The sequence below is a fragment of the Marmota marmota genome, unplaced genomic scaffold (assembly GCF_001458135.2).
Source record: "Marmota marmota marmota unplaced genomic scaffold, marMar, whole genome shotgun sequence".
Taxonomy (NCBI): domain Eukaryota; kingdom Metazoa; phylum Chordata; class Mammalia; order Rodentia; family Sciuridae; genus Marmota; species Marmota marmota.
The window spans coordinates 26,353,793-26,374,057 of record NW_025999853.1 but is presented as its reverse complement, the minus strand read 5'-3'; the positions used below and the strand labels follow the sequence as shown (position 1 = coordinate 26,374,057).

Sequence of the window (20,265 nt, the reverse complement as noted above, 5' to 3'; positions counted from 1 at the left end):
TACTATAGGTTTCCTCTTACAAATGGAGTTGCACAATGGCACTATGTAGGTCATGGTGTTCTCCATAGAAATATTCTTTCAATATTAGCTGTGTAGACTGAGTTAAACTACTTTCCTTGTTGGAAACAGCGATGAAAGGCATATTTTTTTCCCTGAAATCTCATTAAAAGGCCTTTAATTTTACAGTCATTTTCATCCAGAACACTGTAGGTAAAAATTGAGGACGTGTATTAGCAAGCCCATAAAGAGGTTTATAAAGAAGTTCATAATCACATCCTGCTTTAATGCTTCCTGTTTGATTTAACTTTAAAACGGAGTGAAAGTTGCTTAAATGGCCAGAAGCTTTTTTTGTTGTTGTTACTCCTAAAATTATGTTTGTGTGGAAAGAGCAGGCTGACGTGCAGCAGAATTTCAAGTAAATTAATTTCAATTTTCTCAGAAGGAGGTTTTGCATTATATAAAAAAAGTCTTTCTTTCTCTGCTACTGAAGAAAAACGAACAGATGTAAATTTCTTATTTGTGTAGTTCCAATCAGTACTCTGCAGATTTCCAATTACTGTGACTTAAGAATTATTTTCTAGACACACCAGGAATTATAGTAATATTGTCTTCCCCTTAATTTATTTTCTCTGTAATAGAGAACCTAACTATGGTTTTTTTGCTGTATGATGGAAACTTGCTTAAAATATAATTGAAGTCTGAGAACATTTGGATATTTAGAGATAGTGAATTTCAAAAATTAATATGATGACTGTTGCTTATTGTTAACTTATATATTATTTATGCAAAATAATACATTATTTCCATGGCTGAATTATATCTCAAATCACTCATTTCTTTCAGTTATTTACTTCAACATTCCCTTTATTCAGATAAGTTCTCCAAACCAACACATTTATTTATTTTTATATATTTCTTATTGGTAGATTATCATTCTACATAATAATGCCATTTGCTGTTACATTCTCCTACATGCACACAATATAACAACGCAGTTTAGTAACTTTTGATAACCAGTGAGGTTGCCTTCCCTCCTCCCTCTCCCTGGTCCCCTTCATCTACTCTACAGGTCTGCCTTCTATTTTCATGAGCCTCTCACCCCGTCCACTGCCCTTTCTCCTCTCCAGCTTCCACTTAAAACATACGACCCTTGACTTCCTTTTTTTCCTTTTTGGGAGTATGATTTATTCTAATTAGGACCCCATTCTTGTGGTTGTATGTGATGTGGACTTACACTGGTCGTTCTCCACCTCACCCTATTCCCTTATTGTGTGAAAGGCCTTACCATTCATATATAAGAAAGAACATTTGGTTCTCTGGGACTGGCTTATTTCATTTAGCACAATAGTCTCCAGTTCCATCCATTTATCAGCAAATGCTATAATTTCATTCTTCTTTATGGCTGAGTAATATTCCATTGTGTATATATACCACATTTTCTTTATCATAATATTCCATTGTGTATATATACCACATTTTCTTTATCCATTCATCTGTTGACTTTCTGAGTTTGGCTTATTTTGCTTAACATGATGCTCTCAAGTCCCTTCCATTTTCTTACTAATGGCATAATTTTATTCTTCTTTATGGCTGAAGAAAACTCCAGTATGTATGTATAAGACATTTTCTTTATTCATTTATCTACTGATAGACACCATGCTGGTTCCATAATTTTGGCTGTGGTCAGTTGTATTGCTGTAACATGGGTGTACATGTATCACTATAGTATATACTAACTTTAATTGTTTAGGACCTAGGAGTAGTATAGTGGGGTCATATCATGGTTCCATTCCTAGTCTTTTAAGCAATATACATACTGATTTCCATAGTGATTGTACTTATTTACTATTCTAACAACAGTATATAAGTGTTCCTTTTTCCTTCCATCCTCTCCAGCATTTATTATTGGTTTTGTTTTGTTTTTGTTTTGGTGGTTGTCCTGGGAATTGAATCCATGGATGCTCTACCACTGAATTACATCCTGAACCATTTTTATTTTATTTTAAGATGGTTTCCACTATGTTGTCAAGGCTGGCCTCAAACTTGGAAACTTCCTGCCTTAAAAAAGATTTTTTTTTTAAGATGGACACAATGTCTGTTTATTTTTATGAAGTGCTGAGGATCGAACCCAGTGCCTCACATGTGCAGGGCAAGCGCCCTACCGCTGAGCCATAACCCCAGCCCCTGGCTATTTATATTCATGATAGCTGCCATTCTAACTGGAGTGGAATGAAATCTCAGTGTCATTTTGATTTGAAATTTCCTGGTTGCTAAAGATATTGAACATTTTTTTCAGTATATTTATTGGCCAATTATAGTTCTTCTTTTGAGAATTGTGTGTTTAATCTATTTGCTCATTTATTGACTGGGGATTTTTTGTTTGTTTGTAAACTTTTTAAAAAATATTTTGAATATTAATCCCTCATCAGAAGAGTAATTGACAAAAATTTTCTCCTATTCTACAGTTTTTGTCTTTACATTCTTTTCCCCTTGCTGTGTAGAAGACTTATAATTTGATTCCATACTATTTATTAATTCTTGGTATGACTTCCTGAACTTCCGGTGTCCTGTTGAGGAAGGTGTTACGTGCACCTATATGTTGGAGTGTCAACCTTTGTTTAGTTCTAGCAGTTGCAAAATTTCTGGTCTAATTCTAAGGTCTTTGATCCATTTTGAGTTGACTTTTGTCAGGATGAGAGAGAGGAATCTAGTTTCATTCTTCTACATATAGATACCCAGTTTTGCCAGCACCATTAGTTTAAAAAACACCACATATATTTTTGGTGCCTTTGAAAATTTTTTTATGAGTGTATCTTTGTGGGTCTGTCTTTGTGTCTTCAATTCTATTCAGTTGGTCTTTGTGTCTGTTTTTATGCCAATATCATGCTGGTTTTGCTACTATAGCTCTGTAGTGTAATATGAGGTCAGGTATTGTGATGCCTCTAGCATTGCTTTTTTGTTGTTTTTTTTGCTTTGAGTCTTTAGCTAATTTCGAGTTGTTTATTTTTCCATATGGAACTATTTTTTCTACTTCTGTGACTAATGTCATTAAAATGGAAGGGAGATTGCATTGAATCTATTGATTGCTTTGCATAATATGGCCATTCTAACAATATTAATTTTGCCTATCCAAGAACATGGGAAATCGTTCCATCTTCTATTTCTTCAGTGCTCTCTACTTTTCATTGTAGATGTCTTTGACCTCCTTAGATTTGTTCCTAGGTTTTTTTTTTTTCCTAAGGCTTTTATGAATGGAATTGTTTCTTGATTTCTTTTTCGGGAAAAAAGAAAATAAGATTATTAGTGAATTGGAAAGCCACAGATTTTTGTATACTCACTTTATATCCTGCTACTTTGCTGAATTTGTTTATTAGCTCCAGATGTCTTCTGGTGTATGTAACTTTTTGGACCTTTCTAATTGTAGGATTATATCATCTGCAAATAGTGATAATTTGATTTCTTCCTTTCCTATTTGTATTTTATTTCTTTCTCTTGCTTAAGTGCTTTGGCTAAAATTTCAAATACTACATAAAATAGGAGTGGCGATATGGACATCCTTGTCCTATTCCTGATTTAGAGGACATGCTTTCAGTTTTCTCCCATTCACTATTATGTTGGTTTGGGATTTGAAGTGAACTCTATTTATTGCAACCTCTCTGCTATTCAAACACTCCAGTTGTCCTTTCTTTCTTTTTAAAAATATTTATCACTTTCTATGAATTATAAAATTTACTATCTGAAACTATAAATAATGATATTAAAAGTAAATATATATTTATAGTTCATCTTGTATATTGATGATGTTCAGGGATAGGAATGAAGCTCAGTAGTAGAGTACATGCTTAATATGTGAGAGGTCCTGACTTCAATCCCTGCACCGTATGCCCTCACACATACATATACAAACCACAAAACTAGGAAAAACATAAGATCCATAAAAGCATTGTTTTTTTATATAACCAAAGTGCATAGAATACTGCTTAGCATATATATATGTGCTCGGTCAGCGCATGCATATTTATGCACACTACTCATGAATTAGGTGTATTCATTTTCCTTGAACAGCTCATGTACGAAGGGTATACCAGGAATTGTTTTAGAAAATTTTCTTTCCACTTTCTTCTTCTTCCTTTCTCTCTCTTTCCTCTGCAGAATGGAACATCACCTAAAGATGTCCTTCGCACCTCCCCTGCTTTACACATTCCTTCTTATCTTTTAATCATAGTACTCCCTCATTTCATTTTGCCCTCAGGGTCTCCTCTTGTTAGAGTTGATGAGCCCAGGGTGTCACATGACCTGGGGTTTGGAAGTTATCCCATCTAACCATTCTAATAGTTGGTGGACATTTCCTTAGTTTTTTTTTTTTTTTTTACTCTCTGAAGAAGGAGAACCAGTTCTGGCCTGGTTGTTATACCCACATCTTCTCATCAGACTCAGAGGTGGCAGGCAGGCACTTTCTTAGACAATAGAAATTACATCCTAAGGAAATAAATCAGGTTGTCCTGAGGCCTAGAGGGAGACTGGCCTTTAATTCTATTTATATTCTATAAAGGGCCATTTTAAAAATGAGTACTTATTTGTGTGTGTTCCCTGTACATTTGTCTATTATAGGTAACATTTATTGGAAAAATATTTAAAATTTCAAATACCAGCTCTAACAGGGGCTGCCAGCCTAGTATTGCAAAGTGTGCAATGTGTGTCCTCAGTGTCCTTAAACTTCAGAGAGTACAACTTCAATCAAAAGCAACAACTGATGGCTTTAGAAAGACAAGCAAGTTGGCCAATTCTTAGGCCCTGTTTTTTTTTTTTTTTTTTTTAAGTGAAGGGTTATCCTCGTGGCTGAGAATTTTCTCTGGGGCAAGGCCAGTGCCTCATTAAAAAATGAGTTAGAATGAACAGTAAGGAGAAAAAAAGATTAAAAATAGTTTTCTCTATTTGGTACCTTATGTGCCAGCCTTTGGCTCTTTTATTATTTCCCACAATAGCTACCATTTTGTCCTCTGCTTCCACTGCCAGGATGGATGCCAGGAAGTGATGACTGTGGTCCTGGATTGATCCTTGCTCTCTTTACCCTCTAATCTGAGTGAAGGAACATCCTCCTTGCATCAAAATTAAACAAGAAAGTACAGTTTTAGAAACAATTTTATAAATGGTGTTTTCCTTCTGTTCTTTAAATACCTCAGGAGAAGTGAGTGAGTGAACAGTTTGTAGGTTGAGAAATCTGTTCCAAGCAAAGAGAGAGAGACTCAAACTTTCATTTTTGGAACTCATCTTGCTTGTTCTTAAGTTAGAAACTGCTTGCATGACCTAACACCTATTCCTGCTGGTCTGTGAGATACATGATACCTTTTCCCCTTTTATAATTTATTGCTTCAACTGCAGACTTTTGTTAGAGCACTGCTGTTAAGGGACAAAGAAAACACCCACTTTGTTGAACATTTATGTTTAAAGTGAGTACATTGCACTAAATCACGGTGCGCCCATAGGGATATCTCTAACCCAAATTACAACCATATCTGTGATGGAATCATGCCCTGAAGCTTGCCTTTCTTTTGTAATATTTTTTTTCAGAGTGTTGATTCCTGGGGAATTCACAAATGTTAGGATTTTTTTTTTTCCGCCCTGCCTGAACAAACTCCTTTAAACATCTTGCTATGGGCTTCCACAGTATTATACTATACCAAAGAATTCTTGACCCAGTATCATGATGGCTTTTAGGATAATTTATCTGTTTTGCTAGTCGTTAATTATCCATAATGGCAATTTTAAAGTATATTTTGAATGACTGAATAAACAAACCAACAAACTAATCACATTGAGTTCTACTGAGCAGGCCAGGCTTTGGCCTCTGCTTGAGGGGTTCTTTTTTCCATGATTGTATACCATCTAACTGATAAAAGTGTTTTTCCTTCAAGATATCGCATAATGATGAGACATCCATATTGGATAGCCACTTAAGTAGCAAGGGAGTAAGTCACAGATCTCTATGAAATTTAAATTAAGTCATTGGTGGTTGGTGCTTTAAATCCACGTTAGATGCTTTTCAGTTCTTCACATTGTTTGTTTTAGAACTCAGAATTTTCCTAGAGGACAATGAAAATATTTGAAAGAAATTTGACTGTGATCCCAGAAAATATATATAGGTTTACCAGAATAGTATTTGTTTTCATGGGGAAGAGAGGAATGGGGAAGAGGGAAAAGTTTTCTTTTATAAAAATTGGATTTTCTGGCACCATTATGCCTTGGAGGCAATTTAGTGGAATACCTCAGATTATGGACTTTGGCATTATACAGACTTGGGTTCAAGTCATCCATTTATTGGTCCTGTGACTGACCTTTGGCAAATTGCCTAATCCTTATTCCTCATCTGTTAAATTAGGTTATATTTGCATTATTATAAAAGGACTAACTAAAATATGCCCAGAAAGGAAATAAATCTAAAAGTGGAAAAGTTTGTTAGGTGTTTATTTTATTCTCTTTCTAAATATTCCCTGGCTTTGTCTTCGTGGAGATATGCCTAGATTCACTAGCAAATATTTCCATGAAAATAAATAGTCTGGTGTACAATAGTCACCCAACGAAAATTCTTTATGAGTATATTGGTTATAATAGATTGTGGGGAGTAAAAATAGAAGTTGATTGACTTTGAAGGATGCAGTTTTTCCACATTTGAAGCAAATAAAAAAATATTCATCTATTGTGAAGAGCAAGTATAAATAAGGAAAGAGAAATTTGTTAATACAAATAATGGAGAAGCATTGAACATATGAACCAGAGAATGAAGGCAATTATAAATACTTGCACTGTGTCCAGGAATGTATTTCCAATGAACCAGTAAGGAATAATGAAAAACCAGTTTGCTTTGAAGCCTGATAGCTGAACTTTAATTTAACCTTGAGCCTTATTGGCTGTGTTAGCATGGGCAAGTTAACTTCTTTCTCTCATATTAGAGTTAGAGTAATATTTCTATTGCTAATTGTAAGGATGGAAAAAATCAATATGGAAAAGTTACTATCATGAAGATACTCAATATTCTCTTTCTAGCTTTCTATGGAGTACTGTTTTTTTTTAACTAGGGAAATATATTCACACCTATTATTATTTTTGACATGTAGGGGAAAATATAGCCTTAATGTATTTGGAAGACAGGTACAAAATTATGCATATATTAATATGCGTTGTAGTTCTGTAAATCCTCCATCCAGCAGTAATTAGCTATATGAATTTGTTTAACCTGCTTTCTGATCTTTGGGCTTCTATTTTTAAAATGAGCGTGATACCTGTATGGGTTTATCATGAGAATTATAAAGGTAGCAATTGTTAAGAATCTTGTTCATAATCTGAGTAGAAATATACTGTTAGAGAAGATAAAGGCTTATTTATATGTCTTCCACCAAAATTTACCTCAGGAGAAGTCACTTGTAGTAAATGTTCCATTTAATTGAGACTTTGTATTTTTTTTTAATTTTTTATTATATATGAAAGCAGAATGTATTACAATTCATATTACACATATAGAGCACAGTTTTTCGTATCTCTGGTTGTATAAGTATATTCACACCATTCATGTCTTCCTATATGTACTTAGGGAAATGATGTCCATCTCATTCCATCGTCTTTTTATACCCCTTGCCCCCTCCTTTTCCCTCCCCCCCTTTCCCCTATCTAGAGTTCATGTAGTCCCTCTCCCTACCCCACTATGAATCAGTCACTTTATATCAGAGAAAACATATGCCATTTGTTTTGGGGGGATTGGCTAACTTCACTTAGCCTTATCTTCTCTAACTCTATCCATTTACCTGCAAATGCCATGATTTTATTCTCTTTTATTGCTGAGTAATATTCCATTGTGTGTGTGTGTGTGTGTGTGTGTGTGTGTGTGTGTGTGTATATATATATATATATATATATATGCCACATTTTTTTTAATCCATTCATCTACTGAATGGTATCTAGGTTGGCTCCACAGTTTAGCTATTGTGAATTGTTCTGCAATAAACATTGATGTGGCTGTGTCCCTGTAGTATGCTGTTTTTAAGTCCTTTGGGAATAGACCAAAGAGTGAGATAGCTGGGTCAAATGGTGGTTCTATTCCTAGTTTCCCAAGAAATCTCCATGCTATTTTCTATATTGGCTGCACCAATTTGCAGTTCCACCAGCAATGTATGAGTTGGCCTTTTCCCCCACATCCTTGCCAACACTTATTGTTGTTTGTCTTCATAATAGCAGTCATTCTGACTGAAGTGAGATGAAATCTTAGAGTAGTTTTGTTTGCATTTCTCTAATAGCTAGAGATGTTGAACATTTTTTTCATATATTTGTTGACTGATTGTATATCACCTTCTGAGAAGAGTCTGTTCAGGTCCTTGGCCCATTTATGGATTAGCTTATTGAGTTCTTTATATATTCTAGAGATTAGTGCTCTATCTGATGTTCAAGTGGAAAAAATTTGCTCCCATTCTGTAGGCTCTCTTTTCACCACACTAATTGTTTTTTTGTTTGTTTGTTTTTTTCTAAGAAAAACCTTTTTAGTTTGAATCCATCCCATTTATTAATTCTTGATTTTAATTCTTGCACTACAGGAGTCTTATTAAGGAAGTAAGGGCCTAATTGGATATGATGGAGATTGGGGACTACTTTTTCTTCTATTAGGCACAGGGTCTCTGTTTTGATTCCTAGGTCCTTGATTCACCTTGAGTTGAGTTTTGTGCATGATGAGAGACGGGGTTTTAATTTATTTTTGTTGCATATGGATTTCTGGTTCTCCAGCACCATTTGTTGAAGAGGCTATTTTTTTTCTCCAATGTATGTTTTTGGCACGTTTGTCTAATATAAGATAACTGTAATTATTTGGGAATGTCATTGGAATTTTGATTGGAATTGCATTAAATCTGCATAGTGCTTTTGGTAGTATGGTCACTTTGACAATATTAATTCTGCCAATTTAAGAACAAGGTAGATATTTTCATCTTCTAAGATCTTCTTTAAGTTCTTTCTTTAGCATTCTGTAATTTTCGTTGTAGAGGTCTTTCACCTCGTTCATTAAGTTGATTTCCCAGTTTTTTTTTTTTTTTTGAGACTATTGTAAATGGGATAGTTTTCCATGTTTCTCTTTCAGAGGATTTGTCACTGATATACAGAAATGCCTTTGTTTTATGGGTGTTGATTTTGTATCCTGCTACTTTGCTGAATTTATTTAGTAGTTCTAGAAGTTTTTCGGTGGAATTTTTTGGGTCTTCTAGGTATAGAATCATATTGTCAGTAAATAGTGCTAATTTGAGTTCTTTTCTTCCAATCTGTATCCCTTTGATCTCTTTCGTCTAATTGCTGTGGCCAGTGTTTCAAGAACTATGTTAAATAGATGTGAGGAAAAAGGGCATCCCTGTCTTGTTCCAGTTTTTAGAGGGATTGCTTTCAATTTTTCTCCATTTAGAATGATGTTGACCTGGGACTTAGCATTGAGAGCCTTTATGATGTTGAGATATGTTCCTGTTATCCCTAGTTTTTCTAGTGTTTTGAACATGAAGTGGTGTTTTATTTTGTTGAATGCTTTTTCTGTGTCTATTGAGATGATCATATGGTTCTTATCTTTAAGTCTATTGATGTGATGAATTACATTTATTGATTTCCATAAGAGACGTCATATATTTTTTAAGACATGCTATAGCAAGATATATTTGTCTTCTTTAGGCCATAAGGAAAAAACCTGCTAAAAATGCATTTTAAAAGCTTTGACTTGTTCTCTTTTTTTTCCTGTAATATTAATTGGCAGGATTTTTGTATTTGAAACATATTAATTTTGATTGGATGTCTAATGCTTTGTATTTGACAGGTTGGAATAAAAATATAACTTCTTTATGAAATAGGGTGGCATCATTCTACTTTATTTAGTTGTCAAAGTCTAAACAAAATCCAATTTTGAACAAATAAACAGGTCTGTGTCAAGAGAAAGATAGCAGAGGGGAGGCTTAAATGTATTTTCTGAAACCTCCTTGGCAGTTTTTTGACACTTAGAAGTGACACACTTTGAAAGAGGCTTCAGCTTTGGGGAGCTCTGTAATAGACTCATGTGTCCTCTTCTGTCTAGTTCATGTGACATGGTGAATTTTTTCCCCCATCTCCCTACTGTTCTTCATGCAATAAAAGTACAGAGTGGAACAACACACCCATTAACCTGTTCAGTGGAATTTAGCCTCTTCAAAAGCAGCTTATCTTTTAATTTTGCTCACAATGCCCTATTGAGAATACACCATCATGTTCCATAACTTTACAGTAGTTTAAGGCAGGTTTCCAATTAAATGCTTTCTGTAGGAAACATAGTTAGTATTATTCCAATAAGTGGAAGTTATTTGTTTTAACTTAAAAGTCATTTATATTTACTTCATATTTTAGTGTTTTTCTCCCCATTAATAGTCTTTGTAAAGATGTCATTTTTACCATGTTCAGAGTTGTTCAATTAAGTAAAAGAAAGGGTGAAAAAGAGCAGTTGATTTGAGAAATAAGTGTAAGGAGAATCCTTTTGCCTGGCCCACAAAAAGTCCATTATCTTGAGATGACTGGAAGGCCACATAAGTCTTTGCAGGACCAGAAAGCACAGCTTTGTCTTTGATATGTCCCTTGGAGCTCAGATTTAATGACTTATATCTCACTGAATCTTTTTTTCTTAAGATGAAAATCCTTGTTATTTCTCTTTTACTTGATAATTCCTGTGAGTTTCCATCTTTCTAGTATTCGAACATCAAGAGGATTAATAAATATTTTTTTAAAATACCATTAATGTCATTACTCCTTTCGGCAAAGAGTAATAACTCTGACCACCGTGATGTCTAAGAGCTTAATTTAAGAGTTCCAATTTCATGCACCCATTACGCTCTTAAATTATATAATTTTAATTAAATATTTTAATTCCATATTTTATACTTAGCAGTTGCCTAGTCCTGCTATCACTCAAAACCAGACAGCTCATACTTTGTATTCACCTAAATATAATTAAAAGAAAATTTCCTTAAAATTATCTGAGAGCGATATTTGATATTGCGTATTTTATGGCTTTATTTAAAAAAACAGAAAAACAATGTATATGACACTTTTGTCAGTTGGGAAGAGATTGGTTGGTAGATGATAGGAAACTGAAAATAACAGGAACTTCAACTATTTGTAATTTTATTCTCTGTCTTATAACTAGATGTCCAGAGGCATTCAGTCCCATGATGCTAGATCAGATTCGTGAAGGGCTTGATTTTGTGGGCTTATTTTAGCTTATCCTCCTCCGTCCTCCATACAGGACTTCCACCTTATAGCCAGTAGGCAACAGTAAAGGTTAGGGAGGACATACTTGTCTTCTTTGTGGGCAATTCCAGGAGCTACTTAGGACACTGGCACTTTCATCTCATGGGACAATTTTTCATGACAGAACCTTGTTACGTGATTGTCATGGTTCTTTTTACATTGTCAATACATAACACAGTGGCTCATGCACATTAGGTACACAATTTCTAAACTCTTGTTGTGTCCCTTTAAACCTAAAATTACTGTAATTTCATGAATCAAGTAATGACTACTTAATTCAAGTAGTAGTAACTCATTAATTTTCCTTATAGTCTCTATCTAAAAAGGACTTTGAGTTTGATTCCAATAATTGCTACTGTACTCACTTGAAAATGTTGCCTCGCGGATGTTTCATCAAACAAAATATGGTTACATTTGTGTTTTATGAGTGTGCCATGCTATTAATTGTTACTTCTATTTGATATTAAACATTAATTATTATAAATATTGCCTAAAACTAAGCATAAATTTTGAAAAAAAAAACAGGAAATGTATTTGTAGTACTATTTCTCAGTTAAAATATACAAAATCTCACTTAAAGTCGTTAGCTAAATTAGCAAGTTTGAAATTTGAATAAATGTAAAGTTCAATTATGACTCTAACTTGTTTTAATTAATTTTTGTTGGGAAGTTTCACATGTGTAAGGGACTTGAGCATTCACCGATTTGGGCATCTGAGAGGGGTCCTGAAACCAATCCCCCACAGACACTGAGGGAAGACTGTAATTGTACATATGAATGTTTTGACACATGTACACATTGTGGAATGATGGAACAGTTCTATGCAGAGGTATATCTTAATTATAAAGAGGCACTGACAGTTTTTTCAGAGGTAGGAAAGGGAATGCTTTCTCAATTTTCAGAAAATTTCACTTTTTGTTTTCCTTTCCTTTCTCTTGAAAACAGTCAATAAAAAGGATAGGTTGGATTTTTATTGAAAAATAATATGACCCTTTAGATTGCTTTCTATATACTGCATGCACTGAATCATACATATATGTGATTGACAGGGATATGAAGTTCTTATTTTCTAAAGGAATGCATTGCCATTAGTTAATATGAAACGCCAATCACATTTTCTCAATTTCAGTACTGTTAAGAGTTTGTACCGGATTATTCTTTGCTGTGGTGGACACATAGGGGCAGCTGTTCTGTTCCTTGTAAGATGTTTAACAGTGTCCCTGTCCTTAACCCCAGAGATGCCAGTGGCATCCTCAGTTGTGACAATAAATGTCTCTAGATTTGCCAAATACTCTGTGGGGCGAGAAATCATCCTTGGTTGAGAACCACTGTGCTAAATAAATATATCCCTTTAATCTGTCTGAATGGTTAGAATCTTCTAGAGAGTTGTATTCCTGATACGTTTAATTTTGCATTTAACTCTGCTTAACCAACAGTTAACATGAGTTTGACAGGTTTTCATTAATCAAGTGTCTGGATTATTGTTATTTAAAAAAATGATATTTTAGACAAATGATTGTTAAGGATGACAAAAGTAAAGATATGCTTTCTCAGAAAAAAGAAATTTTATGCACATGATGGTAATTTCTAGAACATACAATCAAAATTTTTAAAAAATTTAAAAGGACTTAAGGGAGAACATTTTGTTAATTTTTCTTGAAGTGAAAATATAGAATTTAGGTGTTAAGATGAATAGTTGTGGCTCATATGTTTAGATATATTTTTTTTCCTACTAAGACAATCCTTTATTCTTCCTCTTTCCCAATTTTAGTCTTTTTTACTGACAGTCATTTAAGTGACTGTTCTGAAAGACAAATCACTGGAGGAGAAATGTGAGAAATAAAATCTTCTTTAAACAGATATACTGTATCTTCCTACATACACAGTTATATAAATTAATCCTATCACCTATAAACAAATCAGGAAGATTTTTTTTCCAGTTTTTCCCCAAAGGGCACTATGATGTCACATTAATATATACCATTTGCATAATGTGGATGAAATTATTTCTAACCAGGTTCTGATTTGATGGTCTATTAAAATTTCTTTAATATCTAAACAAACCAGATGAATTTGTTGTCACGATCAACATACAAACAAACTATGTCATCAATTTAACCAGCCATAGAAAAAAATCTTTTGCTACAAATCAGCTAAAATACAGGTCCTAAATTATAGCCAGACTGTTGGGCTTGGATTTCGATGTACTTCTTAACAGTAATGTGTGAACTTTTGCCTCTTATTTAATTTTTTTTTTTTTTGCCCAGGATCTATCATCTGTGAAATCAGCCAGTAATGACCTGCCTCTTATAAGATTGCTGTTGAATAAGAAATTATTATGTATAAACTACCTGACATATTACAACTATTGAATATGTTTAACTGCTAAATTATTATTATTATTGAAATGTAAAGGATTTCTATTTCTGTATCGTATCTTCAGTATAATAAGGAGAATTTTCTATCAATGCAGAAATAGCAGTACAGAAGCCTAGTGGAAACAGTGCTAGGATTGACCCAAATTCATCATGAACTGCCAACATGACACTTGATTCCTTTTCAGTGTATTAAGACAAGATATTGTTATACAAAATTTGAGAGTTATAGAGCAAAAGGAAGCCTAAGTTAGTGCATATATATCTAGAATGTATTATTTTAGTCTTTTCCTCTAGATAGGGCATGGGATTTAGTATCAGGAGCAGTTCTAGTTCTGGCTTTCTTCTTCTTAACCATAACAGCTAGAGTTAGTTAATTCCTTGAACCTCTATTGCATCCCTGTGATGTTGGACTGATGACAACACTCTTAATGCTGTCACACAGCCTCTGTCAGCGTCACTTGGGCTATGTGAACCTTCCCCTGTCTTTTCCTGGGATGGAGCAAACTTGGTTCACTGTCCTTTACTGTAGCAGTTTTCCACACTAGGAAATTCCTCTTCCCCAGGAAATTGTGTGTCCATAGTGACCACATCTCTTTCTTGTTCACATTTGTGGCATCCATACCAATCAGTCCTTACCCATGAGAAACCAGCCATCATAGCCTTCTACCTTGGTCTCAGTTCATTGATAACTTTATTCAGATTATATAGGTAGATACTCTCTACTTCAAAGCACCCCATTTTATGTAATCCTGGAAACTTGGCTGCTGCATATGACTAGGGTTCTCCCAAGAACAAGTCAGGCATGACAGGATTCTCCAGGTGTGGTTATCATACTATTTATTACTTCCTCCTGTGTATCTTTTATGAATTGGAAAGTGATAGAATATAATATATCAGCACTGAGCATCCCACGGGGCTAAATACATTTAGGGGTTTATGGGCTTTAGGCACATTGTTAGAGATCTGTGCCCATTCCTTTCATGTTCAGTCTGTCTAGCCTAATAGCATATTTGCCCTTTAGAAATGTAATTATGTAGAGACTAATTAGTGAACTATTGCAATTATTCAGGTGGCAGAAAAGATAAAGGGCCCTGACAAAGCCATAAAGATGAACCTTGAGGGACAGAGTGAAGAGCCTTAGAAAAAACAAGTGTCAGTGGGCTTCAGAGATTTTGCAAAACACGTAATTGTTCAAATAAGTAAGGAACAAGATTGATAATCAGGTTTCTGATTAAAGCCACTGAAGTAAATGATGGTGTTAATTACTGAGAAGATCTTTTCTTTTTATTTCTTTTATCTATTTCGTTATTTATTTTTGAGCCATAGACACTGTTCAATTTTTGAATGTGTTGACTTTGAAATTCCAGTGAGCCCCTAGATTGCCTTGGCTCAGTCAACTGTTGCAAACAGATCTGGATGTCAGGGAGAGTCCATTACTTCAGCACGGGGAATAGTCAGCACATAGATGAGCCACAGTTGCGCACAATTTCATGCAGAGACTATTTTCTAGAGAAGAGATGGAGAAAATTCTTTGAAACGCTTTCAAGGAGTGGAAGAGTGAAGTGGCACTTTCTTCCTCATTCTGCACAGGATGGGATAAAAAAAAAATGGAACAGACCATGGGAGACTGTGGTCTTCTAAAACTAAGGAAATAGAATTTAGGATGGAAGATGTATGTATTCAGCAGTCTCTTTGAGTGGGCAACTCTGATCAATCCACTGTTTGGGGGTTTCGATTATCAGTAAAAATTTGATGGGAGATTTCAGTAGGAAATCTGGAAATAGAGCCTAAAATGGATCAAAGGATTAAATGAGATTTGACATATTAAATATATGCACCACAGAACACTCTTAAAGGAAATCTGACTTTAAAGGGAAGAACAGTAATAAGCAGTAGAGGAATAAGATGAATGAGTAAACATTGTAGAACATTTTCTTTCCCTCTAAGAGTCTCCTGAACCTTTTTGTAGGTTTAAAAGTAAGGAAGTTGTAATGGGGAAGTATATTGAAGTTATTGAACAATTAGGAGCTCATTGATAGACTTTATTCATAAGGAAAACTAGAAAAAATAGAATAAAATATTTGGATGGTATTCCTTCTCTGGTGCTATTAGCCTTCTATCAAAGAGAAGAGCTTTTTTATCTAAATTTGAAAGGAAGTAATAAAGACAAAATTACAGATATTAGCTTCGTTAACTGAAAAGCATTATGTTCATATGATTATTGTTATGAAGAATAGTATCCATTTCTGAAAAATGTGTTTCTTTTTCAATTTTACTCACCTTTAAAACAACTGTTTTTGTGAACATCAAAGTACTAGAGGAAGCTTTGCCTTTTCTTCTCAGAAACTATAATGGGCATCTAATAGCAAAGCATAGTCATTTTATGATCAAATTAATTGTTGCTCAAAATTTTTAGAGAACTGTACATGAAAGTGATCTTAACATGTTTGAGAATTCTCTGATTTAGTCAAATGACCTTTTGCAAATATTAGAGATAATAAAGTTAATATATGCTGATGAGGCAAATGAACATTCTTGCATTTGAAAATGATTTTCTTCAAATATTTTCTCAACATGTTCATTAAATAAGCTGAGTGTGGCCAGGCACAGTGGCACACACATATAATTCTAGGAACTGGAGGAGGAGGGGGCTGCTGAGGCAGGAGGATGACGAGTTCAAAGCCAGCCTCAGCAACTTGGTGAGAGGCCCTAAGCCACTCAGCAAGATCAAATATAAAAAAGGGCTGAGGATTTTGCTCAGTGATTAAGTGCCCTTGGGTTTAATCCCTGGTACCAGATAAATTAAAATAAATAAATAAATAAATAAGCTAAGTATTTTATGCTTGTATTAGCTTAGAAAAAGGTTTTTTTAATTTTTAAAATTTTTTTTTTTTATTTCGCATTTCTAGATATTTGAATTCCAAACAGGGTGGTACCAGCTCTGGCTGGTGCTTCTCTAGCTGCCTCACATCACGGTAGCATCATAATTGCAAGAGTACATAAGAAGGAGAGATCAGATGGTGAGACAGGAAGCCAGAGCTGGGTTGGGGGGCAGTCTTACTCTTTTACAATAGTGCATTCTTGCAAGAACTGATTGCTGATTCCATGAGTGTTGCCCTCATGACCCATCCACCTCCCATCAGGCTTACCTCTGAAAGGTCTTTTCACCATCCAGCATTGCCACACACAGGACCAAGTTCCCAGTGCACGCAACCTTCGGGGAATAACTCCAACCATACCTGACCATAGCAATACTCAACAAAAGGTGTTCTTTATCAGTAGTATTCTTTTTTTCTCAGCTCTCCTTGTAGTACCCTTTCAAAAGTCTGCTTAGTGGCCAATTTGGATGTGTAATTTGCAGTAACAATAGGAATACGCAGGGCCAGTAGATATGCCAACTATAAGATACATACTGATTACAAGAAGATGGGATAGGCCAAAACCCTTCTGTCAGAGCATTTTGGATTTAGTTGAGATCTTTGACATCTTATTATCATAGAAATGATTATGATTGATTTTCATTTCAGTCATGCAGGTGAGCTCTGGAATAGCTAGGATAATACATGTGGCTATTATTTAAGGAGCCTCCTAGGGAGGCCTATGGAGTCGTAGGGTTCACAGAGAAAGATGTGTTTCAGCATAGTGAATTGAAACGTGAACAGTATTCTGAAATTCAAGTGTATTTGACTAAGACCAAACAGCAAGAAAATAGCAATGTAGGTAGGCTCCAGTTCTATTCTTTATTCCTTCATGGCACCTGAATAAATTCACACTGTTTTTTGTTGTTGACCTAGACTTCCTTTTTCCTTTCAGGGAGTCATGAACAAATATTTCCCACTGAACAGCTATCGAGGGAGACATCTCAAGTTTCCATATATATATCATGGTCTTAGACAGGTTTTCTCTCCGAAGTGATGAGAAAGTGTGCATGCTCCTAGAAGAAATCCAGGTGGTCAGTGACTCTAGTGCAGGGGAACTAGATGCCCAGAGAGGGGAAAGTTCAGGCTTTTGAAAATATTCAATTCTTTCTAATGGAACATAAATGCAACAGACACCTATCCAGTATTTTTTTCTCCTGAGGAATCATTTCCTTCACTTTAAATTTTGTTTATAATACCAAGTCGGCATTTTATTGCACTCTTAACCATTTTTATTTTTGGAATATAAAATAAAAATTTGTGGTTTTATATATAGTAATATAGTCCTGTCTCCAAATTTCTGTTTTCCTCCTGCAGAGGGTTACTTCTACAGGAGAACAGCAGATTTGCAGAAGCCCTACATTATTATAAATTGGCCATTGGGAGCAGGCCCACCCTGGCTTGTAAGTAATATTCAAATTTTTTGTGGTTTTAAATACTTTTTTCCCATTTGTGAAAATTACCTTTATGACTTACAGCTTCACAGAGAACACCCTTGGTGCTCCTTTTTCATGAGTACTTGCTAGTCTAGTGATAAATCTCTAACAATTTTATTTCTCTTAATTTCACTTTCAGAAATATTATGATTTATTCAATTAGATTTTAACCTCAATCATATTTGGAGTTCTGTGAAGGGAGAGACTATTTTGTGTATATTTTTAGTGATGCTTATGATTCCCACTACCATTATCTAACCCATGTATTTGTTCCATAAATATTTATCATTTTTAATAAGAAATAATCCATGGAAGCTAAACTGAAGCAAAGATAACTGTTTCATCCATAGTGTAGATGATCTTCTCACACTTCTCTAATTTTTCCCCCCACAGCTGCGTACTTAAACACGGGCATTATTCTAATGAATCAAGGAAAGACAGAAGAAGCCCGGCGGACGTTCCTAAAGTGTTCTGATATCCCAGATGAAAACCTGAAGGACCCTCATGCACACAAGAGCTCCGTTACCAGCTGTCTGTACAACCTGGGAAAGCTCTATCACGAGCAAGGACGCTATGAGGTTTGGCCACAACCTGTCTGTCCTTTTCCTGCCCCCTCTTCTGTTCCAGGCTCCATGTTTCCTATCCATTATCTCCTTACAGGGCCACTGCTGTCCTTCAGAAACTAATATGTATTCACAGTCGAAGGATTTTGTCATCAAATTTCTTTGGGAAAAAACTTTTGCAAATAAAATTGTTGCACATTCATTTCCTGTAAAATTCTCAGGAAAAAAATGATGCTAATATATTTGTGACTGTTGGAGGAAAAAAAAGTCACATGCATTGTTTCTCAAGCTTATTGGCTCATTGATGATTTTATGATCCCAGAAACAGTTAACAGAACTGTTTCCCTATAACCAGTGTTATAATTTTTATAAGTTACATTTTTTTTTTTGTATTTCAAGTAGGAAGTGGCTTCATGTAAATTCTGTTTCTCTTTAGTTCTTTTTAAAACTATTATGAAATAAAGGCAAATTATATTGTTCTTTTAATGGGTGGAGGAGTGGTGTAACTGTGTGGTTAGGAGGTGAACAGCCTCATCCTCCCTTGCTCACAGAAGGTAGGTCTGCATGTGATCCTGATGCCCCTGTCTTCTTCCTCTCCTCAAACTGTCCTCTACCTTGCCCCTGATACTCTTTCACAAAGACTGCAATATAACAACAAAGGTACTACTTTTAAACTAATTGCATTTAATAATTTGAGCAAGTCTCAGTAGTCATAAGATTTATTTGTTTGCTGATATTTTATTTAGATCCCACTGGATTGCTTGAATTTAAGTAACTATGAACTTTATAACTGATGAATAACTTCCAAGTATGGACTTTTTTTTCTTTTTTATTGACTAATCGTGTGAACTGGAAAATTTATATTAAAAGAACATTGCTAACATTCGATTCCTTGTTAAACTAAATTTTTATATAGCATTCTTCACTAGGCTGAGCATTTTCATTTGTGAAATTAAGGTAGTAAGCTACCAAAGGACAGCTCAATTACTTTCCTCTAGTGAACCATTTAGAAATAGCAATGGGTAGTTTTCACTTTGGAGAAATGTTATTATCTTGTTTTCAGCGAATATCCCTGTACTTTAATGATGATTTATCTCTCTCTCTCTCTTTCTTTCTTTTTTTTTTCTTCTTAAATTAGGAAGCCCTGAGTGTATACAAGGAAGCAATTCAGAAAATGCCAAGACAGTTTGCCCCACAAAGCTTGTACAATATGATGGGTAAGTAAAACTTTAATATTTTAATTGACATTTCAGTGACCTGTGGAGAAATTAGAATCTGGGCTTGTGATAAATGGAATTCTAATGCATCATATTATTAGTACTAACAAAGAAAACTTTGTTCACAATGGGATGTAATGTTCAAATTCTGACAGCACACTTTTTCTGACATTAGCAAAATGAATGCATTAAATTAGCAATTCTAGCACATTGGCCACTTTCTAGAATTGTTGTAAGAGGCTCTTAAAACCATTTGCATACCAAGCATTAGCTAGAATCTAGAAAATGAAGAAGCAATACCTTCTACATATGTATATATTTTCAGTTATGTTTAGGGATTAATAAAGTACATATTCATTTCAATGAATGTATCAAATTCATGATAATTTGTATTATATTATTTGTATAATCAGAAGATTCTCAAAACTAAACCTATGCTGGGTGCAGTGGTATATGCCTGTGATC

The 20,265-nt window shown here is 34.6% G+C and overlaps 1 protein-coding gene across 3 annotated transcripts in view; it reads left to right on the top strand.

Annotated features, from left to right (window-relative positions):
- Positions 1-20,265, top strand: part of Tmtc2 (transmembrane O-mannosyltransferase targeting cadherins 2) — a 377,339-nt gene that overhangs the window by 230,554 nt on the left and 126,520 nt on the right. For all 3 annotated transcript variants that reach the window (XM_048804528.1, XM_015482959.2, XM_048804524.1), the window contains 3 exons: positions 17,902-17,987; positions 18,414-18,598; positions 19,722-19,800. In XM_048804528.1, the coding sequence (XP_048660485.1) occupies positions 17,902-17,987; positions 18,414-18,598; positions 19,722-19,800 (350 nt within the window). The remainder of the gene's footprint in view (positions 1-17,901; positions 17,988-18,413; positions 18,599-19,721; positions 19,801-20,265) is intronic.